General features: G+C 58.0%; 5 protein-coding genes across 5 annotated transcripts; 4 read left to right on the top strand and 1 right to left on the bottom strand.

The window, feature by feature from the left end:
* Nucleotides 1-1,313: 1,313 nt before the first annotated feature.
* Nucleotides 1,314-1,550, bottom strand: CDEST_09443 (uncharacterized protein; the record flags this gene model as incomplete). Its single annotated transcript, XM_062925602.1, has 1 exon — nucleotides 1,314-1,550. The coding sequence occupies one exon, from the start codon at nucleotides 1,548-1,550 to the stop codon at nucleotides 1,314-1,316; it is 237 nt and encodes a 78-aa protein (XP_062781653.1).
* Nucleotides 1,551-1,860: 310 nt separating this feature from the next.
* CDEST_09442 (Putative armadillo-like helical, proteasome component Ecm29) lies at nucleotides 1,861-7,697 on the top strand. The gene is made up of 3 exons (XM_062925601.1): nucleotides 1,861-2,111; nucleotides 2,174-2,220; nucleotides 2,304-7,697. The coding sequence occupies exons 1-3, from the start codon at nucleotides 1,944-1,946 to the stop codon at nucleotides 7,672-7,674; spliced, it is 5,586 nt and encodes a 1,861-aa protein (XP_062781652.1). The 5' UTR covers nucleotides 1,861-1,943; the 3' UTR covers nucleotides 7,675-7,697.
* A 1,005-nt stretch (nucleotides 7,698-8,702) lies between these two features.
* Nucleotides 8,703-11,575, top strand: CDEST_09441 (Putative UBX domain, UBA-like superfamily, Ubiquitin-like domain superfamily). The gene is made up of 2 exons (XM_062925600.1): nucleotides 8,703-9,959; nucleotides 10,023-11,575. Exons 1-2 carry the CDS (start codon nucleotides 9,353-9,355, stop codon nucleotides 11,111-11,113), a joined length of 1,698 nt encoding a protein of 565 aa, XP_062781651.1. The 5' UTR covers nucleotides 8,703-9,352; the 3' UTR covers nucleotides 11,114-11,575.
* Nucleotides 11,576-12,532: 957 nt separating this feature from the next.
* CDEST_09440 (Putative protein kinase) lies at nucleotides 12,533-16,451 on the top strand. The gene is made up of 5 exons (XM_062925599.1): nucleotides 12,533-13,127; nucleotides 13,197-13,748; nucleotides 13,805-13,835; nucleotides 13,906-14,222; nucleotides 14,321-16,451. Exons 2-5 carry the CDS (start codon nucleotides 13,667-13,669, stop codon nucleotides 15,988-15,990), a joined length of 2,100 nt encoding a protein of 699 aa, XP_062781650.1. The 5' UTR covers nucleotides 12,533-13,127; nucleotides 13,197-13,666; the 3' UTR covers nucleotides 15,991-16,451.
* Nucleotides 16,452-17,991: 1,540 nt separating this feature from the next.
* Nucleotides 17,992-20,409, top strand: CDEST_09439 (uncharacterized protein). Its single transcript, XM_062925598.1, has 2 exons — nucleotides 17,992-19,296; nucleotides 19,449-20,409. The coding sequence occupies exons 1-2, from the start codon at nucleotides 18,987-18,989 to the stop codon at nucleotides 20,357-20,359; spliced, it is 1,221 nt and encodes a 406-aa protein (XP_062781649.1). The 5' UTR covers nucleotides 17,992-18,986; the 3' UTR covers nucleotides 20,360-20,409.
* Nucleotides 20,410-23,727: the final 3,318 nt, after the last annotated feature.

Raw genomic sequence — 23,727 nt, 5'->3', positions numbered from 1 at the left:
GCAGAAATGGCACACAGCGATGATTGGTTCATTCGAGGTGGTAGAAAAGAGTAGACAAAACTGTGTCAGATTTTGTGCTATACGTTTTGTAAAACAAACATTGCCTTCATTGCCCAGTTTCTTTTCATAAGAAATCACTTCTACCACGAGCTATTTGCCAACTCAGTGAGTAAGTTGATGGTCTGGGCCAGTCGTGCCTTATTGAAGCAGTCTTGGTGAGCACAATGCTTGAAGCCTCTTTTCGTGTTGGGTGTTCAAACAGAATCTGGCTCACCATTTCCACAAACCCCCCTAATTCGACTATTTACAGCCCGATTCACGGTTGCACATGACTATTAAGCTGCTTGGAAAAAAAGAAAAAAAGGCTTCTGGCAATACTCCCATTGCTTCGAGTAGGAGGGTGCATGCTTTCATTTTCATCCCCCAAACTGATATTGTAGTGTTGCTTGAAATCCATACTTTAGCTACATAGTTACAGGTATGGACGACATATATTGCATCAAATGATACATAGACCAGTCACCTCTTCCAAAGTTAATATTTCCACAAGAGCATTTGTGCACTTGGACAAAATTGCAACACTTCGGACCGTTGTTTTGAAACTGCAATACTGTGACAAGCCCAGTTGATCAGCTAGAAATCCTCAAACCATGTAAAAGTGACTAAATGCTTTCCACACAAGTAGATGATAGGACAGCTTGTAAAAGTAGTCCTTATGTCATGTAGAAACATACTGTACCACGTTCTTCAGCCACAAATGCACCATAGATTTACCTAACTTCAGTTTACTGTAGGTGATGAGGAGATTCGCCATCCTCATGTGCTCTCTTGCATTTCTTACAACATGAGTTACAGGAACACACAGTCCCCAGCTCTATCATCAGCTCTCCTCTACCACAACACAACAAAGGGTTTGCTCTCGCCAAAAGTGAGTAGGCGCATGCAGGTCCCTTTGCCTTTTCAGCAGCAGAGTCTTAAAAGACTCTTCAGACTCAAAGAAATCCTGTCTATCTTTCTAAGGGGAATATAGGGCAGCATGATGGACCAACATACTGCAGACTTACAAGGCGGGTGCTAACGAAAAGGCACAACTGCACCCGCCCAAAACAGCATAACAATGCCACACTCACACTCATCAAGACATTGGTTGCCAGGTCCATAAGGCGGGGCTTACGCCCAAAAAGGCGAGAGCTCTCGCCTTAAAGGGTGACGATGCGATAGGGCGTCTAGCCCCAGGCTGGAGGGTGTCTTCCTCTCCCACCAGCTCCCAGACTTGTTTTTTTCTTCTTTTTTTTCTATTTTGTTCTATTTTTTTAGCTGGACGTTTCCTTGAACTTGGTCTTCTCTTCACACACAAACGTCATCCCACACAACCCAATTTCGTTCAAAACAACTGCGAAAAAGAGACCACAATCGGAGGCATCGCGGTCGACACGTCTGTCATCTCTCAGCCGAAGGCTTGGCCAGCTTGAGTTGCGGAGGAAGACAAGGTGTCTACTATTTCCGAGTCTGGCGACGATCACTAAACCGGTTTCGGAGCTCGGCCACATTGTGGCGAGTGAGCGTGACACACACACACACACACACACAGAGAGAGAGCACCCAGCACTCAGGCGGCTTGACAGGAACCCCCGGGAACTCAGAACAGTGAGTGTGACCCCTGCTTGTTCCGCGTTTTCAGCGGGAATTCTGGAACCTCCGGACACTACACTGGCGTGACGGGACACGCAGCTTATTCAGCTCAGGCAGCCGAAAGCAACGTCGGCTCTGGGGCGGCGCTGCGGATACATACAATACATTCATTCGGTGACGGTGACAAGGTCCAGCACACGCCGGGTACATATTTACATGTACCTCCGCATCTATCTCCCTCCCTCTCCGGCCTCTCATTCCTCCATCAACACATTACAACACACATTCGACATCGCCACGGGCTCTTTAACATGTCGGGCGAATCCCCCGAGGCGAAGGAGAAGCGGCTCGTCGGGAACGTCCAGATCCGCATCCTGCAGGCGGCGAACAAGGAGGACAAGCTCAACGAGCTGCTGACCAAGTACCTCTGCGCGCTGTTGCTGAAGGCGACGAGTGACTATGCGTCAGTCCGCAACGATGTGAGAAGTCTTTCCTTTTCTCTCTTTTGGCCCGTTTTCATGTAGCTAATATCATGAGACAGGTCATTCAGTTTGCCGGAAAACTAAAGGGCTTGATTGTCCACCCGAGGTATGGCGGTGTCCCTTTGGCCCACTCCCCCCGAGTCTTGACCCTTGCCGAGTGCGCATTCACTGAACTGACGGTGGCGATAGCATCATTCTCCCCGTCGAGAAGCTCATCGACCAGTACCAGGAGGCCGGCTCATCCATCCTCCGTGTGCTGGACATCTCATTCATCCAACACAGCATTCTCCGTCTGGACGACTATGACCGGCGGCTGCTCTTCCCCAAGGTTGCCAGGGCCATCGCGTCGTCCAAGCATGGCCCGACGCAGGCGTCCATGTTCAACGTGCTCCTGAAGATCATCCAGGACATCCAGATCCCGTCCCGCGGCAGCGAGGAAGACGCTGCTTTCAGAGAAGCCAGCGGCCTTTCCGACGATGCCGACGCGCAGTTCGTCGCCAAGTGGCTGGGCAAGGTACTCCTCCTGAGAATCCCCGGCGGCGCCGAGCCCTCGCGTCAGGAGTTCGAGAGGCTCAATCCGGCCCTTCTGTCGGCCGACCTGGACTTCCTCAAGCCCGAGCAGCGCGACACTGCGCCCGCGTTCCAGAAGATGCAGGACCTCCGCCGGAAGATCGCGCAGCTGTTGGCCAGCGGCGCCTTCAAGGACGAGGAGAGGCTGCTGCCCGCGCTGTCGGCGGCCGCCAACCCGGACTACCAGGTCTCCCAGGCCGGCGAGGACATCCTCAAGAGGATGACCATCGACTTTGAGAAGGCGTCCATCATCGAGGAGTTGTATAACGCACACGCCCGACTCCCCGCGCCTCACCGCATCAGGATCCTGCCCCTGCTGTCAAAGTCTAAGCTGGCCACTACGATGCAGGATAACATCATGTCCGTGGTGACTCTCGACTTTGGCACCGAGACGACGTCCATCGCGCCGCCTCACCTGCAGGCCGCCAGCGGTCTCGAGCGCACAAGACTTCACAAGGCGCTCTTCTACTTCCTCAACTGGACCGCCACCATTGGCCCTACTCAAGCCCCTTTCACCATCGGACCCAAGCTAATCGACAAGATGCGCACGTACGTCGAGGAGCAGGGATGGCCCGCCTCACGCACACTCTCGGCAGACGAGGAGAAGCTCCGCGCGATGGCCTACGATCTGCTCGGCGTCCTCGGTGCAGGCAGCCCGTCCAGCGTGCAGGACAAGCTCCATCTCGTCGGCTGGCTCTTCAGGTCCCTTTCCGAGGACCCGAGCGTTGAGGCAGTGTCCGCCATAGAGGGCTCCCTCTCAGGCCTGACGAGGAGCTTCGATCCCAAGGCGGTCAGCGGCGACGGGCGCGGCGGCGGCGGAATGGTCAGCCTCATCTCTCTGCTTCTGCACTACATGAGCATGCCCGAGGACAACCCGGGCGTCGTGCGCAGCGCGAGGTTCTCGGCCGTCAAGTGGGCGAACCAGACCATCGCCTCGTGGGACGAGCGAGGCAGATGGATCGACATCCTGGCCATCGCCGGCCGTCAGGGCGAGCGCACCGAGGTCATCGAGGAGGGCCGCAAGGGGCTCGACCCGTGGACGTACCGCGACAGCGAGTCGCACACGATGCCCAACTGGATCTCGCTCATGACCTACTTCTTCTGCGACCAGATCACCGACGACATCACCAGTGCCGAATGGAGCGGCTCCGCGCTGCCGCCGAAGCTCGAGTTCGACGACAAGAGGACGATGCAGAACTTCCAGGGCCCCAAGGTCTTTGCCTACCCCGTTGCCGTGCAGTACGTCAAGAGGGCCATGTTCATCGCCGCGCTGCCCGACTTCCCCCTCGTCCCCGGCTGGGCCGAGCAGCTCGACACGCGCGTCCGCAACGACATCAAGACGCGGGACCAGATCAGGGCCTACCTGCGCTCCGTCGACCAGGAGCACATCGGCCTCTTCATCAAGATCTGCTTCGACGGCGTCCGCCTCAAGGGCGTCGACGGCACCGACCGCATCGTCGAGAACTGCCTCAAGCACATGGTCGACGTCGCCTCGCTCGCCCCCGGCGGCACCATCAACTACGTCGCCGGCTCGGCCTACCTCTTGCAGAAGTGCACCACGGCCAACAACAGACACATCCGCGCCGCCGCCGCCCAGGCGGTTGGGATTCTGCTTCCTCACCCCCTTAACAAGGTGGACCTGGCGATCCCCGAGGCCGTGCCGCACCAGACGCGCAACGAGAACATCCAGAAGTTCCTGCGGGACCTCAAGGTCATGGTGTACGGGTGGGAGAATGCGTACGGCGCCGCCGCCAACGGGGTCGAAGGGTCTCTGCAGGCCTTTGGCCACATCTTCTCGAGGGCCGTCTACTACGGCGTGCCCATCCCGAGCGACGTTCACCTGCCGCCCAAGCTGCTCATGGACAAGTCCCACCAACGCCCGTCGCTGGAGGACGCCATCCTCGACTGCTACGCCGAGCTCTGGACCGCCGGTCTCTCGCAGTACATCCCGGACAACGTTAACAACCTGACGGCGGACTACGTCATCGAGAGACTCACGGAGAAGGCGGCCGCCGGGAGCGACAAGGCCATCTTTGCGCTCGGCCGCCTCGCGCTCGCCTTTAACGACCCGGAAGAGGAGCCAACGCCCCAGGACGGCCTGCTGTTCCCCTCGAGCAAGACGTCCGGCATCGATAGCGTCCTGCGCGGCCTCTTCACCATCCACGCCCGCAAGGAGACGGAGATCCAGTTCACCGTCGGCGAGGCCATCACGGCGGCGGTCGCCTGCTGGGACTCGGACTTTGTCAAGCTGTCCATGGACGTCGACAGCACCGACGGCCCCTGGAGGAAGACGAAGCGGAGCAGGAGAATCACGGCCGTCCTCGACAAGATCTTTAAGGACTGCAAGACCACCAAGCCCTCGGTGCTCAAGGCGTCCGGCATCTGGCTCTTCTGCCTCGTCCAGTACTGCGGCCATCTTGAGGAGGTCCAGTCCCGGCTGCGCGAGGCCCAGGCCGCCTTCATGAGGCTTCTGAGTGCGAGAGACGAGCTGGTCCAGGAGACGGCCTCCCGCGGCCTGTCGCTGGTGTACGAGAAGGGAGACGAGGACCTGAAGCAGGACCTCGTCAGGGACCTCGTGTCGGCCTTCACCGGCAACAGCACGCAGATCAAGGTCGAGGAGGAGACGGAGCTCTTCGAGCCCGGCGCGCTGCCGACGGGCGAGGGTAAGTCCGTCACGTCGTACAAGGACATCGTCAGCCTGGCCAACGAGGTGGGCGACCAGAGCCTCGTGTACAAGTTCATGTCGCTGGCCGTCAACGCCGCCACGTGGTCGACGCGGTCGGCCTTTGGCCGCTTCGGCCTCAGCAACATCCTGTCCGAGTCCGAGGTCGACCCCAAGCTGTACCCGAAGCTGTTCCGCTACCGGTTCGACCCCAACAGCAATGTGCAGCGGTCCATGGACGACATCTGGAAGGCGCTCGTCAAGAACCCGAACGAGACGGTGAGCGAGCACTTTGACGCCATCATGCAGGACCTGCTCAAGAACATCCTCGGCAAGGAGTGGCGGGTGCGCCAGGCCAGCTGCGCCGCCGTCTCGGACCTCATCGCCGGCCAGCCCTTCCACAAGTACGAGCGTTACTACGCCGAGATCTGGACCGCCGCGCTCAAGGTGCTGGACGACGTCAAGTCGTCCGTGAGGGACGCCGCGCTGAAGCTCTGCATGGGGCTGACGGGCACCATCGTCCGCCAGCTCGAGGAGGGCGGCGCGTCGTCGTCGGCGCAGGCCATGCTGCGGCAGGCCCTGCGCTTCCTGCTCTCGCCCAGCGGCCTCGAGAGCGGCGTCGAGGAGGTCAAGATGTTCTCGCTGCGGACCATCATCGACATCACCAAGAAGGGCGGCCCGAACCTGAAGCCCTTCATCGTAGACTTCATCCCGCCGCTGTTGGGCCTGCACAGCACCATCGAGCCCGAGCAGATCAACTACGCGTACCAGAAGGTCAGCGAGGACTCGCGCGACCAGATCGACAAGATCAGGGCGCAGTGGGTCAACCAGTCGCCCATCTCCGAGGCCATCGACAACTGCCTCCGGCAGCTGGACGGCGACGGGATGAAGCAGCTCGCGCCCAAGCTCGAGGAGATTATCAAGACGGCCATCGGCATGCCGACCAAGATCGCCTGCGCGCGGCTCATCGGAGACCTCGTGATGCGGCACGCCGTCGACTTCAAGCCCGTGTCGTCGAGGTTCATGCAGCTGTTGGAGAAGCAGTCGCTCGACCGCAACGACGAGGTCAGCAAGGGCTACGCCAAGGCCGTCGGTTACCTCATGCGCATCGTGCCCGACACTTCCAAGGAGAGGCTCGTCGACCGCTTCACCGACCTGTACTTCGCCAGCGAGGACGAGGCGCGCCGCGCCAAGGTGGCCGATGTCGTCCTGGGTGTCTCGAAGCTCGCGCCGGACCACTTCAACGCGCTCGCCGCCAAGTTCGTGCCCTTCACCTACATGGGCATGCACGACACGGACGAGTACGCCCGCAAATGCTTCGACGAGGTGTGGAACCAGCACGGCGGCAGCTCCCGCACCGTCGCGCGCTACGTGCCCGAGATCGCGGCTTTTGTCAAGAGGGGCCTCGAGGCGCCGCGCTGGAACCTGCAGCACACGGCCTGCTTCACCGTCGCCAGCGTGGTCGGGGCCGTCGTCGCCTCGAGCGACGCCACGGGCGGCCAGATGTCCGAGGCGAACCTGAAGCACATTTGGCCCGTCCTGGACAAGGGGCTCGCGCTCAAGACGTTCGCCGGCAAGGAGAGGCTGCTGGCGGCGTTCCCGACCTTCGTCGGCAAGGGAAAGACGCTCTGGGGGGCGGACGCGGCCGTCGCGGCGCAGCAGAGGAAGATCGCGGTGCGCGAGGCGAAGCGCAACAACGAGGAGTACCGCCCGCACGCGTTCCGGGCGCTGTGGCAGTTCGCCGAGCAGCGCGAGGACCTGGACCTGACCGAGGAGATCGCGGGTGTCGTCGGCGGCGCGCTGGACGACTTCCTCGACGAGGATCGGATGGACGTCGACGGCGACGCGGCGCGCAAGGCGGCCGTCAGCGGCGTCGAGGCGATCGCGAGGGGCTACAATCGCGCGCGGGCCAAGGAGGACGGCGGTGCCGTGCTCGGAAAGATCTTTGGGCTGCTGAAGACGTACCTGGCGCACCCCAAGTTCGAGGGCATTAAGCGCGAGGTCTGGTATGAGTGTGTCAAGGACCTGATGGAGGCTGCGGGATCCCCGTCGACCCTCGAGGGCAGCGAGTGCAAGGAGGTCGCCCTGGCGTATTTACAGAGCCTGGACGCCGATTCGATCGACAACGGAACCGAGGCGCAGCGCGACATGCGGGCGGTGGCCGTGGGCGGCGTGTTCAAGGCGCTGAACCGGGGCGTATTTGGTTCGGTGCCAACGGCGGACGAGAAGAAGGACCTTGCCGAGACGGTGAAGAAGGCGATCGCGGCCGAGAGGTCTTTGGAAGTGCAGAAGCATCTCAAGGAGGCGCTCGCGGAGTTGGAGAAGTAAGTGGGAAGTCCGTCGGTCGGAAGAACGGGGAAGGGGATGATGGTTTTGGGGGGTTGGGAATGTTGGTATATGTCGGCGGCGGCCACGACGAAGATGACGACGGACGAAGACGAAGTGGCTCATGGGGCTGTGATACCCCCCCCCCCCCCCCCCCCCCATTTTAGAACTTGCTCTTTACAATTGACAATGCTTGAAAGTGTGTTGCTGGTGTATAGTGGAGGGCGGTTAACCTTGTGATGACGGCTGGTTGTTATTTCTCTTGCGGCGAGGGTGTTCGCTCATATGCCTTCCGTGAGAGATGGACGACGGCCCCATCCGTGGTGACGCTCTTCGACGGTGATGATCAACCTCTACAAAAACTTGGCTGCTTTTACTAGAAACGGTTACTCGAATGGATGAGAGAATGGATGAGATGGGATGCTATGGATGTGATATCTAGGGACGCAAGTCGAGGTAGGTCACACGGGCTTATAACGATTCCACATGTAGGCAAGGCAAGGCACATGTAGTAGTTGAGGTTTGAAATATGCCCGAGACCTTCATTACTCTTCTAGTTTTTTGATTCTTAATTTATAGGAATATATAATCAAACGCTATCGTGGTTCGTGTCGCTGTTCCGGAACCAGGTCAAACCAAGGGGCGAAGCAAACCAAACAAGTGTCTTTTCAAGAGAAGCACATGTGTTATGGATCGAGCCAGTATACTTTATATGTCAATATGCTGTAAAGAACTCGTAAGGAACACTCCTCGAGTGTACTCAATTCACCACTTGTCATAGGTAAAGGTTGATACTGGCACTGGCGAGACACCCGCCACATCCAATTGACCAAGCCCCATATTGCATCAGCCACATCCTGTACGTGGCGCAGTCAGCTCCCCTTCCACACCCCCTCCCCCACCGCATCAGCTTTCCGCCGGGATCCGAGACATGCTGGAGGTCCGAGGCCCGACCAGCGGTTGCGTCACTGCGCTGGCGCCTTCGCAACCCACAGCCTACCTTACAGAGTCAAGAGGCATTAGCGGCCCTGCAACTGTAACAGCACCTGTACCTATTTTGCGCCAGGACAAGCCCGCCAAACACCATCCATCCCACCACCGCCACCAGCCTCAACGAACCTTGCTTGCTCTTTCTTCACGACAACGCCGCAACTGAAGCTACCGAATTATTTCCTGCCCCCTGTTTCCTTTCGCTTCTCTTTTTTTGTTGTTGCAATCTCTACCAAATTCCTCCGCCCTTGCAGCTTCATACGGTTGTGCTGCTGGCAGGTTAGATAACCCAAGAATCAAACCGAATCTGCAGCAAACCCTCCCGTCCTGCAACCCTTACCAACCTCCAGCACCTTCGGCCCAAGGTGGGGCAGAGGAGAGAGATAGAGAGAGGAGGAGACGAAGAGAGAAAGAGGTGCTATCAATATCTGGAGCCCTTTCTGTGCTCACACAGCTTCCTGACCGCCACGTGAAGAGCAACGCAAAAGGAGAGAGAGAAAAAAAGGTCACTGCACCTTTTACAACCCTTTCCCAAGATTCACTCTTTCGCACACAGCACCCACACACCCATCCATCCACCCACCCACCCACACACACAGAGAGACACTGCGACAGGAATACTCTACAAGAGCCAGGCCCCCTTCCACCCACAAACCCTTGCATCTTTCAGCAAGCGCAACCGGCCTTCACCATGGACGAGGCCATCTCCAATTTCGTCGCCATCACGGCTGCCACCCCAGAGGCCGCTCGAGGCTTCCTGGAGATGACCAACAACAATATCGAACAGGCCATCCAGCTCTTCTTCGAGAGCCCCGACCTCCAGAACAGCTTCAACTCGGCCCCGGCCGCTACATCTTCCACCGCGCCCCCCGTGCCCTCGAGTACCCGGCCGAACGCTGGACGCCAGGACGAACGCGGCGTCATCCACATCGACAGCGATGACGACGAAGACACCGCCATGACGGTGGACGACATGGACGATAACTTTGGCCACGACGACTCCGATATAGCGGCTCATGCCCAGGTCGAGGCCATCGCCCGAAACGCGCAGGAGGAAGAAGATGCCGCCATGGCTAAGAGACTGCAGGAGGAGTTGTATGGAGGTGGTGGTGTCGGAGGAGGCGGCGGCGGTGGCGGCGGCGGCGGTGGATTCGGTGGTGGCCAGGACGACGTCAGATCGCCCATCGCACGAACCACGGAAACGCTGGTCGGAGGCTATGAAGGCGACGATGGTATGGACCTGGACACCATAATCCGGGCACAGATGAGACAGAGAGAGGCGGCCAGAGCTGCCCGAGGTACGTTGCACGACATGGCGGTGAATTGGCGGCGTGCCCAATACTCACAGAATGCGCATCCAGGTGGCGCCGCGAATCCCTTCAACCATAACCTGTCGATCTGGGATGATGACGGTCCGACCCCTCCCCAGCAGCCGGCCCAGGCAGCCTCGAACGAAGGCGGCAGCCGCGCGCAGCGACTCGCCGAGCTTTTCCGACCCCCCTACGACATCATGTCCAGGCTGGACTGGGACGAGGCGAGACAGGAGGGCAAGGACGAGAAGAAGTGGATCCTGGTCAACCTGCAGGACATGAGCGACTTCAACTGCCAGGCGCTGAACCGGGACATCTGGAAGGACGAGGCGATCCGCCACCTGCTGGAGGAGAGCTTCATCTTCCTGCAGTACGACAGGACCGCCATGGCGGCGCAGCAGTACATCAACTTTTACTTCCACGGCCACGGACACGAGAACCCCGAAAACTACCCGCACGTCGCTATCATCGACCCGCGGACGGGTGAGCAGGTCAAGGTATGGAGCGGACGGCCGTTCCCGAGCGCGTCCGACTTTCACGCCCAGCTGGCCGAGTTCCTGGACCGCTACAGCCTCGCGGCCAACAGCAAGAACCCCGTCGTGGACCAGGCGGCGCCGCGCCCAAAGACAATCGACGTCGACCGCATGACGGAGGAAGAGATGTTGGAGATGGCGTTGCAGAACAGCCTCGCGGCGTCCAACGGTGGCAGCGGCAGCGGCAGCGGCAGCAGCAGCTCCAAGCCGACCTCGAACGTCATCGACCCCGATGCGCTTACCAAGTCCGAGTCTCCCAAGGTCGAGGCGGCTGAGGCGGAGGCGGCGGAAGCTTCCGCGCCGCAGAGCATCTGGACCAAGATTGCCAGCGACAAGCCGCACACGGAGCCCGAGAACAACCCGGCGACGACGACACGGATACAGTTCCGGCACCCGACGGGACGTGTCATCCGGCGGTTCGCGCTCGACGACTCGGTGCGACGGATCTACGAGTGGCTCAAGTCGGAGCCGCTGGAGGGCAAGGGCGGCGTCGAGTTTGAGCTGAAGCGCATGCCGCAGGGCCAGGACCTGACGCAGGATCTCGACAAGACGATCCTGGAGGCAGGGCTCAAGCAGGGAACAGTCATGATCGAGTTCATCGAGGACTAGACTCGGATGCTTTACGTTAACGACTGGGCCGGGGAGGCAGATGTTTATGCAGGCAACGCAAGCGAGTGTTGGCCGGCGGGGAGGGCGTCATCCATGGCATTTCACAACACCAAAGGCCAAGGGGTAAGCGGTGGCCAATAGATCTTGGGACGGAACAGGCGGGAGGAAAGCTCTTTGTCATTGCATTTCCTCTTTTTTTTCTTCTCTTCTTTTTCTTTCGTCTTTCTCGCTTTCTCTTTGGGGGTTCGGTTTCTCGCACACACACATACCACGAATCCATGACAAATGTGAAGGGCATCCATGACCGGCTTGAGGATGGCGAGGATGGACGGACAGGCAAGGCAAGGCAGGCAGGCAGGCAGGCAGACAGGCAAGGATGCGGCTCGCCGAAGAAGGGCATATGGCAGCTACAAATAGGGTAGATTATTACTGCATCGAATAGACAGACAGCCTGACACCTGACACCTGACATGGGGACGTGTATGTCTACGTTCTGTGGGTGAAGAAGACGTTGGCTGACATGGTCAGTGGTCCACCGCGTCGTCCACATCGAGACCATCACGGTCCAGGCGTCCACCGTTAGGCCTCAGATGATGATGAATGGGACAAAGATGATGGGTATTTGGCCTAGGTACTGACCATGTCTACTTACCTAGGTGAAGGCGTTTCATGGCGGGCAAGACTAGCCTCTCACCTCCATCGGTGGCGCATCGCTGTGGCCAATCAAGCGAGCATCGCGGACGGGTTCCTGGACGGGGTGATGTAGTGGTGTAGTGTACAGATAACCTACCTTACCGGTGTAGGTAGGTAGCGCGGGCAGATGATAGTGATTGGATAAGGGGGGTTTATTTGGGCGGATGAGGGCTACAAAGAGGAGGCGATACGATACGATAAGAATGAACCTTTTTGGAGGTGCGAGGCGGTTTGATAACAGCGATAAGCGGCATATGGTCCGTGCGTCCTCGCTTCGGACAGCCGGGGGATGTGGGAGTGTTTTGGCTGCTGGCGGTCGCTGACGTTTGACTGGACAGGGACCCCGGGTCAGGTGGGGTTCGATTCACTGAGTGAGGGGGGAGGGAAGGTTTGATCAACAGCGCTGGTTGCTGGTGAACCGACCCCTCGGTTACCGCATTCGAAGCCCATGGCATAAACATGTTGGGTACCCATTTTACCGTACCTACCTTACCATTGAGTACCTTACCTGACGTACGTACCAAGTAAACAACGGGCGGGATAAGGTCCAATAGATGGATGGGTCGCAATTGGCATATCGACGTCCAGTGTATATCGTGCTGTGTGTAAGGCCTCTGCCGGGTTGGAGCTAGGACCGGCGAGGGAAAGTCGCATTCTCCATCCAGAAACCACCGTCACTTTCTTTTCCTGGATCGGGTCTCTCTCCCTCTCACTCTCTCTCGCTCTCTAAACAAACAAAACTAAACTCGGCCAACCGCCCACATCCTCGCTCACGCCCAAGCCCAGTCCACGCCGCCACCGCCGCCTTCTCCTTCTTTGTGCCACCTCTCCGTCTTCTCTCGTCCAGGCTGGTCTGGTCTGTCTTTTAGACTCCCTACCCCACACTCTGTCGCGTGTGTTTTGCTCGGCATCGTCCGTCTTGTCGAGTACGAGTACCTCGAGTCTACATATAGAGACATATATACACACAGACACACACAAAGAGTAAGAGAGAGAGAAAGAGAGAAAGATTCCCCAGATCCGGGGTTAGGCGCAAGACGACTGCTCAATTGCACAACCCACGACGACGACGCTTCCTTTTTTCCCCTTGCCCGCCCTTCTTTCTTGGGCCCCGTCTGCTTGTTTTGCTTCTAGACATTGGTCCAATTTAGGGCATTGACGTCCAAGCACCCGCCCGACCCCGACTCGCCTCGCGAGGAGCGTGGAATCTGGAATCCTGTTTCCCCAAAATTCCATTCCTCCATCTTCTTGAAGAAAAAAGAGGAGAGACAAGACTCAGAGACAAGACTCAGACAAGTCGCAGGCAAACGACACGAACGACGTACGGATACCTACTGCTTGGGACCCCGAACTACGTAGCAACACCACGGCTGACCCTTCGTTTTCCAAGATCTGATCAAATCGTTCTTCTGCCGCCGTCCTCGAAATCGCATCGTGGCGGACCCTGTGGCCTTCCACAACGACAGCCGCTTCCGTCCGTCGTCCGTCGTCCGTCGTCACCCCACCGTCAACCCCGGGATCCCCCTCGTCGACATCTTCCCTGCTCCCGCTGCCGCTCGTCCCAAAGTCCAAATCCCGACGAAAGAAAGTTTCTCGCCCTACTCGGTAGTCTGCGTCCAATCTCCCTGCAAACACGACGGCGACACGAGAGACGAACTGCCGCGCCCGCGCCCACGAACCACCACAGCCCATTGCACGCCGCTGACCAGTCCCTCACGTCCACTCGCAACCCCGCGACGCTGCTATTGCGCCGCACCACGCTCTCGACAGCACACACCTCCCTCTCGCCTGTCGCGCGACCACCGAATCCGCCTCCCTGCCCTGCCCTACCGTGCTCTGCCCGTTGCGTAGACCGCGAACATGGGGGACCGCGATCGCGGCATCGACGAGGGCAACGAGGCGCTTGACCCCGAGCTGCTTTACACCAAGGAGTACTGTATCGGTATGCGCCGCACCCAGCGCCCCCGATGTCATTCGCTAACACGCAGGATCCCCTAGGCGGAGGAAGCTTTGGCAAGGTCTACAAGGGGTAAGCGTTAATCCCACCATCGAGCCTCGTCGGAGAGTGAGACTGAGACTGACCGCCGCTCTTTGTGCAGAGTCGACAAGCGTACCGGCCATGCTGTCGCCATCAAGATCATCGACATCGAGAGCGCCGAAGACGAGGTGGAAGACATCATCCAGGAGATTGCCATCCTGTCCGAGCTCCAGTCGCCCTACGTCACCAAATACTACGGCTCCTACGCCAAGGGCGCCGAGCTATGGATTGTCATGGAGTTCTGCTCCGGCGGGAGCTGCGCAGACCTGATGAAGCCCGGTCTGATAGGAGAGGATTACATTTCCATCATCATCCGCGAACTGCTGCTGGGCCTCGACTATTTGCACTCGGACAAGAAGCTGCACCGCGACGTCAAAGGTGAGTCCGGCCGCCATACCCTGCGGAGGACGACGACGGTCCTCGTCTTCTTTTTCTTCTTCTTCTACAATAGAACCCTCCGTCTAACCTGCCGCCAGCCGCAAATGTCCTCCTGAGTTCCAATGGCCAGGTCAAGCTTGCCGACTTTGGCGTCTCTGGACAGCTCTCGGCTACCATGACCAAGAAGAACACCTTTGTCGGCACGCCCTTCTGGATGGCGCCCGAGGTAATTAAGCAGTCGGGCTACGACCACAAAGCAGACGTCTGGTCTCTCGGCATTACGGCACTGGAGCTCGCCAACGGCGAACCGCCCTACGCTGACATCCACCCCATGAAGGTGCTTTTCTTGATTCCCAAGAACCCGCCCCCGCGCCTCGAAGGGAACTTTACAAAGGCGTTCAAGGACTTCATCGAGGCGTGTCTGCAACGGGACCCCAAAGAACGGCCCACGGCCAAGGACCTGCTGAAGCATCCCTTTATACGCCGCGCCAAGAAGACGAGCTACCTCACCGAGCTGATCGAAAGGCACTCCCGCTGGGCCGCCACCCACAAAGGCGACGACGACGAGAGCGACCAAGGGGGCGAGGAGTACCACGAGCGCCAGCAGGTCGATGAGGACATGTGGGACTTTGGCACCGTCAGGCTCGTGGGAGACCGCGGCGGTGTCGTTCCTCGGCCCGGACTTGGTGCGCTGGACGAGTCGGCCACCAACGCTAGAGCCGCCAGGTCTTTGGAGAACACGGACGACTACGGCGAGCGCTCGAGAGACAATAGCCCGACCAAGGTTCGCGATTTCGGCCGCGATCTCGCCATAGCATCCGACACCCTCAAGGTCGCAAGCGCCAACACGGGCACCTCTCGCCAGGCATCGCCGCAACGGAAGCCCGTGCCGGCCAGCGCGCCGCCCCAGACGCCGGCCAAGGTGCCTCTTCCAGTGTCGCCCGAGAAGATGCAGCGAGGCCCAGAGACTCCCAGGCCCATCTCCCGACTCATCCCGCCTGCCGTCCCCATTAGTCAATCTCCGGACTACGACCGAGAGCTACAGGCCCAGTTGCAGAGAGACATGGGCCTGCTGAGTCTAGGCCCCGTAATCCAGCCGGCTGCCGAGGTGGTGCAAAGCCAGGAGCAGACGACGCCGCGACCCCCGCCCCACGGGCCTCGGCCTAATACGAAGATGACGCCCATCTCCCTTCCAGACATTCCACCGTACCGTGGAAGCCCGCAGGCGCAGGCGCAACAAGCCCCAATTAGGATACCGAGCCAGTCACCCAACGAGCAGCGGTATCGCCAGCCTTCAGGACAAGCGGCGGCGGGGGCGGCACCGCCTCCTCCGCTCAAGGCGCACGCGCTGCCTTCCAAGACGCAGACCCCGACGCCCGAACCAGCGGCGCCTTCGTCGTTCCCTCCGCCGGCGCCTTCTAACCCGAACGGCGAGCTTGATGCGTTGAACGATGTCATTTTCCCCGCGCTCGAGGAGGCGCTCAAGAGGAGGCAGATCAGGCTGCAGCAGGCTTTCCGGCCTCAACAGGGCCTGTCTAGCCCTGCGGCCATGAACCAGGTGACGCCCAAGCAGCAGCGAGCCGAGGCGGCTCACGAGAAGCTGCGGAAGCTCGTATATAAGCTCGCCCATGTGTGCAAGGAGATTGACCACTACGACAAGGCGGAACCCGTGGGCATGGGAAGAGATGTGGGCACCTTTCTGGAGGGCCTGCTGGAGGAAATTCTTGTCAGGGTTGAACCCCTCGACGAGGAGGATGTTGCGGCGTGAGCCGTCTGATGGTCCAGGCGGATGTGTGAGAGGCGGGACAACATACAGGGGGATGGATGCTTGGTGGTCGGGCTAGACGAGCAGCATGGGTGTTAGAACGTTGGCGACCCACCGCCGGCCACGAGCGGCCTGCGAGGTGGGATAGAAGATGGGGAGGAGGGTTTGGAACGGCGAACATTGCAAGCCCCGTTGACGACACAACAACAACAACACCACCACTAGCAAACAACAACAACGACCACGACAACGATAAACGGCGTTCTGGAGGAGACTACTACTAGTACATATAAACGAAAGACTACAACACGAAGGGCCCTTGCGGGGGTTGTGTTGGCACGACTAGACGACAGACATGGCACGACACTAGACGGCCCCTCCTGGAGCTCTGGCATGCTCGCTATACGCCCGTACTTTCTTCTTCTTCCCAGATCAGGAAGAGGGAACAAACGGGTGGCGAGTCCCGGGGGTTCGAAGGATGGAAGGGGGGGGGGGGAGAGGGACGGACGGGATGCAAGACGTCTTTTTCTTTTATTCTTTTCAATTTCCATTTGTATTATACCCAGCATCTACCAAGAATTGAGTAGCTGCGCCCCTTACCAGCCCCGGGTTGAGCCCCTCCCCTGGTGCGTCTGACGCAGGACGAAGGAGGCGTCTGTGTGATGATGGCACATGGGCTGTTCCGTTTCTCATCGCGGCAGACGTTTCTTAACTTGTCATTCACTTTTTGGGATGGCACTCGTCGACATCCAAGCCCTATGGCATGCGGATGTAATTACTGTCTGTTGATTGCGACAGGGGGAATCATTTTACTAGCCGCCTACCAACATACCGTTCCATTCTCCACACGTCGAGGTCTAGACGCCGGCTGGCGAGGTATGCTCTGTGAAGCTTCAATACTATGCCGTAAACGAAGCCTGGGCGACGGAGCCACGAGATCAACTGGTTAGGCTGGAGTCCACCGCTCATCCGAGGAGTGCAATACATGGTCATGATCCTGGGCCACAGCTGAGTCTGTGCGGCAGCGAGGGTTTGTCCAGGACTCTATTTACGACAGACCCTTGCTTTGGGGCTGGATTGAGTTAAGAGAAGAGGGGGAGATTGAAGAGGTTCCAATGGGAATGGAAAAAAAGAGCGTGATGGAAGGGACACGAACCAAAGTCGTTGGACGACGATGGAGCATGGCGAGGCCGTTACCTTAAGAGCCGGAACCCCAAGAGCGGCAGGTCGCAACGGGGCTAGGCAACCTGAAACCAGCCTGGGGTGGGTTCGTCTTGGAGAAGAGAAGTATGGTGGTGATACGGGACGCTTTTTCTCTCTCGTCTTTTACATGGGGCGGGCGAGTCATGGACCCTGAGGTTCCTACCACCACCGCCCACCACCACCGACCGCATTGACGATGGCTGGCCTTGCTGGGCGAATGTCAACCGGGGGGAGGGGGGACTGTTCCTGGGTTCTTGCGGCGATACCCGTGGGTGATCCATGATCCCGGGATCTGTATGGACTCTGTCCGTCCGTCTGTCTGTCTGTCTGTCTGCCTGTGACTCCATTCGGGACGAGTCAATCCAGTCTTGGGATGGAAACGCTGGGCGTTGCATGGGAGAGGTTCTTGGCCCAAATGGCTGAACACACATGGTAGGTATCCTCTTTTCCCCTTTGCCTATTCCGTCCACGACTTCCCTTGCTCTTTTGGTGCGTACAGCAACCCGGTCCAGCGTGATGCCGGCGGGATGGGATGTTCGTGGACTGCCAAGAGAGTCTTGAGTTGAGTCCCTCCCCTCCCCCTTCTTACCTCCCAAGCCAAGGGACCCCCCGAGACGCCGAGGAAGCCAAGCGGCACACACCTTGGAGTAGGAGGCGAACTTTTTGATGGTGTACTGTGTTGGTGGACTCCATAACGGATAGCGTAGGAAGCACAGATCCGAGATCCGAGGACGAGGAGGAACCAGAAGTAGAAAGAGGAGGAGGAGGAGGAGGAGGAGGAGGAAGAGGAGGGACATGTCGTCTCTCTCTTAAGGAATGCCTGCGCCGCCTTCCGGCCCCCTCCCCTCCTCCTCCTCCGTCCGCCTCTTTGAACGGAAGGGTTTCGGACTTTCTCTGCAACTCTCGCTCCTTATTTTTGGTAGTTGTTTTTTCCCATCGACTCTCCATACCCCTCCGAATATGATGGCGTGTTGATTACGTTCTCATCATCTTTTTTTTTTTTTTGGGCCCAAACCACGACGGCGGCGATTTTCTATTAGGAAAGACAACAAAGCAAGAAGAACGTCCCAACTCCCACTCATTCCCCTTCATCTCACTCTGTTTCTCTCTTTGGTTATATCTTGTTTCTGTTTCCTGTTGGCACTTGATCCATACTGCCTTTCTGACGGGGTAATCTTATAATCCTACGAGAGAGAGGACCGAGAGCCTCCTTCCCGTCGTGCTCTTTCAGCTTATTCCTCTGACCTTCCACTTGCTTCATCGCTGGCTTCGTCGGCTGTTCTCGTCTCACTTCCAAAGAGTTGTTGACCCGGTCACGAATCCCTCGCAAGAGAAAAGAACGACATCATCGGCCGAACCCCTCAGAGACGTCGCATAACCAACATACCTCACACAGCCGGTGTTATTACCAGGCCACCAGTTACTATTGCTCTTACAACCGCTCGTCTACATCTCATAATCAACCAATACCACTCACTGCCAACTACCTCTACAACCCCTTTCACCCTTCTTCTTCTTCCCTCACTCGTTCAACTACAGCCATTAGGGGCCGAACCTCCAATCTGTCTTTCGCCATCGTCCGTCTGCACGATCGACCCTGCTCGAGCCCAACGAACCACCGTCGGCACAGTGTTCCCCTGTTCGACAGTGCCGAAAGAGGCTGGTTCTCGATCCTACTCAAACGAATCGTCCCTGAAACCCCCTCTCACAACAGCTGGGCCGAGTGTTTTTGCAATATACAACTCTAGTGTGGTCGTCCTCGGATAGTCACCACCCGACGAAAGATCGAATTAACGATGAAGACGACAACGATAGGGACCATGACGACAACGACGAGGGCGGTGCTGCTTGCCCTCCTCGGCGGCAGCGGCCTCGTCCGGGCCGCGGCGAACCTGTGCTTCTTCCCGGGCGGCATCCAGGCCCGCGACGTGCCGTGCGACCCAACAGCCGAGGTTAGCATGTGCTGCGGCAGCGTCAACGCGTGCCTTAGCAACGGGCTGTGCAAGCTCGAAGACACGTTCAACGACACGGGCATCGCCTACGCGCGGGGGACGTGTTCGGACCCGACGTGGCAGAGCCCGGTGTGTCCGCAGAACTGCGTGCTGAGTGAGTTTTTGTCTCTTCCCCCTTCTATTTACCTGCCATGATTCATGGACACGTCTTGGTGAGCGAGTACGGACGGGAGGGGAGGGGAGGGGGGACCCGTGTGAGGGCAGAGGAGGCGGTGAGCAGCATCACTGACACCCAACCCGCTCCAGACCAGGACACGCGACACAACAGGTCGGCCTTCGACTTCCGGTTCAACGGCGTGCAGGTGTGGCAGTGCGACAGCCAGGGGTTTGGCGTGCCGGGCAAGTTCTGCTGCGAGTCCGCCGCCGAGAAGACGCGGTGCTGCAGCACGCCCACAGCCGTCTTCGGGCCCCTGATCGCCGCGACGCCGGGCAACGCCGCCGCCGTGCAGAGCTTGAACGCGGTCGGCAGTGTCCAGTCCTCGCCGACGCCGACCGGGTCGTATGGCGGCGTCACGGGCACGCCGAGCGCGACGGGCGTGCCGACGATGACGGGCAAGATCCCCGCGACGCCGGGCGGGGCGGAAGCGAGCTCGCCCACGGGGTCGGACAACAACAGCAACAACGGCAGTAGCAGTGACGGCGGCGGCGACGACGACGACCAAGCGGGCGGGCAGCGGGGGCTGGGCAACGTGGCGATCGTGGGCATGGGCATCGGCGCGAGCGTCGGCGGCGCGCTGCTGGTTGCCGCGGGCGTCATGTGGTGGCTGCGCAAGGAGAGGAAGAGGAGCGGGCCCATGGAGCTAGACGGGTCGAGCACGCACGGCGGCGGTGGCGGCGGCGGAGGCATCGGCGGAGGCATGGGAGGCACGGGAGGCGACCTGTCGAGGTCGGACACGGGGCGGATCGCGTACGGCGGGATGAACCTCAACAACGGCACGGGGACGGTCAGCTCGATGGGCACGGGGACGTACGCAATGACAGGCAACAGCATGGTCGTGAGGCGGTTAAGCAGCGACTGGGACGGCAGCCCCGGCGGGTTCGGCGGCGGCGGCGGCAGCGGAAATTATCAGATGGCCGAGATCGACGGCAAGGAGACGTTCATAGTGACGGAGCCGCAGGCGCAGGCGAGGAAGAAGAGCTTGTATGAGCTGCCGTAGTTGGTGCACGTAGAAGGGTTTGCATGTAAGTGGACGAGAGAAATCGAGATGGGGGGGGACTGTACAAAGGGGGGACGCTGGGGACATGTGGGCGGGTTGATGATACCTTCATACTTGGATAGCGGGATTTTCCTTTTTCAATTCTTCATCATTTCATTTTTGAACCGGTCATCAGGACGAACCCCCAAGAGCCCGGGAGTAGGAGCTTCTCTCGTTCTCACAGGCCTCGGGGGCATGGGAAGTGACCCTGATATCAAGGTGTGATGGGCAAGGAGTTCGCCCGTAAACTTTGACTCGACTTCCGGTCACGAACATGTGCCGCGCCTTACGGAGTCGTTCCGGTTAGTATCACGGGCGAGAGCCAACGTCGGGGAGGATGGCTGGGATGTCGGGAACATCGGTGCTGTTGCTCCACGGTCATGATCAACAGGGATCCTGAGGCTTCGATGTGACGCTTTCAGTCTTGACGGGTGGTTCACACAGACACATGATGGTGAACACACAGGCGGGCACATGGCGATAGTCGGCTTCTCCTCGAACTTCTCCAAGGGTGTTACGGAATAACAGTTTGTAATTCTGTTGTCTTGACGCGGCTCTCCCCTTTCAAGCCTGTTGACTATCTCTCGAATCTCGGCGAAGCCCCGCATGGGAGCGGAACAACCTGGCGTTATCTTCTCGGCGAATAAGTTGTGTAGATCAGCAGCACCCATACCTGATCAGGATCTTGGACAGGAGCACGAAGGTATGTCATTGCGGTGGCGACGCATTATAGATCGGAAGCCTCGTTGCGTGGATGCCATGTCAGATTTCCGGGGGCAGTTTGTCGTGTGTGAGTGGGCAAAGGCCTCTCTCCGGGGGGGTGAGTGGGGAGGGCATTTGGGACATGAAAGCGTCTTCGTTCTCCCTCAACTCGTGGATAGCTTGGTAGGTGATTGGGTGGTTGCAACTGACGGGTGCGAGTATGGGTCTGAGAACTCAGGGATACAGGGGTTTCACAAAACTCAAGTTCGCCGAGACGTCTCATGAGGTATGATTGTCGATGGAAAAGAGCAACAGTGGAGGATGGTATAAAAGCATATACCCTGAGCCCAGCACCACCAAGTTGGTGCGGGCTGGTTTTCCGGGGGCCTTTGGCATTCAAGTTCTTTGATTAGCGGAAGTCGATGCTCGAATAGCCTTTGAGAGTTGAGTTACTGGGGTTACGTTGTACACGTATGCTAAGAAAGCGTAACGGCCTGGGAAACGACGCTCCGAGCCGTCACAATAACAGAGTTCAACCCGTAAGTTCATTTTGACAGGCCCTAGAGTTCGGGCGACGGCTTGTGACGAGACAATGCAAGTCCAATATTGTGGACGGGGGGCCGTAAGAAAAGACCAGTGGCGGAGAGTGTCTCCGTGAGACCCCCGCGTCTGCGATCTCACCAAAGTCAAGAGGAGATCTCCTTGCTTTCTTGAGAACAACAAAGTTCAGCGGGCTTCTGATTCAAGAGAACCGAGAGCGAGACGACTTCAGGAAGCCATGGCTTTCTCCAAGACGCACGATGACCGAGGCGCTGGAAGGAGGTATATGAAGAGTTGTATGACACACAAATCCGCCGTCCGTTGACAAAACCCGCAACGGGAAGAGCCCCGGGATGCGGTAAGAAGTCATCCCTGAAGGCCACGGCCCCTTTCTACAACGGCAGCCCCGGACTCAGCTGAGCCGGGGTCCTCCCCGATGGGTCTGGCAAGGGACAGCCGGGGGCCGGCCTGGTGCTGAGACGCGTAGGTGGTATGCCCCCCCGCTGGCACCGAGCACCAACGACGTGTGCCGTTTCTTGGGCGGAGCCGGTAGGTGACCGATGTCGTGTTTTCCCGCCGCAGTCCGTTTTATTTATGTTTAAAAACACCTATATGCCGCCGGCATAAGCAGACATTGACGCCCATCTGCTGAATTCTTGGGCCGTGCCATACCTAAGGGCAGGCCGATCAACTTCGGACGATGTGCTATTATAGTTTGCGGTCCGTCACATGCCGCACAACGAGTCGTGAGACATGGGAATTACGAGTTTGGATCCGATTTGTCGTTGATGGCCTTTGGTAGACAATGGCGTGTGTCGCCTAAAGATCGAAAACTGTCGTTGATTTCAGGTTGTTACCCGGGTTGTTCGCGACAAAAGCGTCACATGTTTGGAAACGAGGTTGTAGACAAGTGCTCCAAAAGTGCCTTCACGAACGATGCTTTAAGAATGTAGTGAATGTTACCTTATGACTCTGTCCGGTTCACTCAAATTGATGGGATTCCTGTCCGAGATTTACACTCACGTGTGGCTGGCAAGGATGCACGTTTGCCGCCACCAGTCAGATGATTTCATGTATCTGAGGCATATAGACTAGAAACTCAAACCGGGTGACGTCTATCTTGCCTCTACACTCTAACCTGCGATGGAGCTCTTCCACGGAGATTGTCTGCCCGTTAAGATTGGCGTTTGGAGTAAGATTGGCGCCGAGAGCAGAGGTTGTGTGGGGAGCAAATAATCCGGGAACGACGTTGCGATTCCCATTTCAAAACGGCCCCCCGTGATAGGCATGACATTAAAGCTAATTGGAAGCCTGTCCCTGAAGTTCAAATGTTTGTGATAGGGCTCAAAACCAGTCGGTGCTTGCGTACTTTAGTCTCGTTGAACGTTTCGTGGGTGGACACGAATGGAGTGACTTTCATGATGTGATTCATCAACACGAGCCGACATTGCACCGTGGCTTGGTTGAAATATTTGATTCCCCGGATTGGGATTCAGAAGAACTGGAGCGAGTTTTAGACATTCAAATATCAAAAGCTAGTTCCATATGCTGGTTTGTGGGTGTGATAACCAAGTGAGCCATCATATCTCTGTCATCTTATTTATGAGCGCGGAATTTTGGATATTTTGTCATTGTACAAGGTTTTAATTGAGGATGATTGCAGCGCGACCTTAAATACAGGACAACATCTAACATAGTTATGAGAGGATACTGATGTTCGTAACGAAGTTAACAGTTCGTAAGCCGGACATCCCTCTTATCACGCGAAGAATTAAAGATTTGATAGCTGCAGTTAGACCGGACATCTTTGAGAATCCCGACCAGCACCTTCATAGCGCAGAGTCGGACCGCATGAAGTCTCCGGGCCCGACAGCTCCATTTACATTGTGCCTTGAGCGTACGCAGACAACACATCGATGGCCAACCATTCTTAACGGAACGGTGCTGCGCCTTCTGTTTCTTGCGAGGCCTCGCGTCACATTTCCACTCAAGAGTCAAACACGTGGCTCAGTCCCTCGTAAGTGAGGGTATATCAAGGGGCGGTGGCTTAGATGTAAGCATCGGCTGGAAGCTCAAGCGCCTCAACC

This window comes from Colletotrichum destructivum, chromosome 6, assembly GCF_034447905.1.
Source record: "Colletotrichum destructivum chromosome 6, complete sequence".
Taxonomy (NCBI): Eukaryota; Fungi; Ascomycota; class Sordariomycetes; order Glomerellales; family Glomerellaceae; genus Colletotrichum; species Colletotrichum destructivum.
Note: the sequence above shows the minus strand (reverse complement) of the source record. Positions and strands in the feature narration are given on the sequence as shown.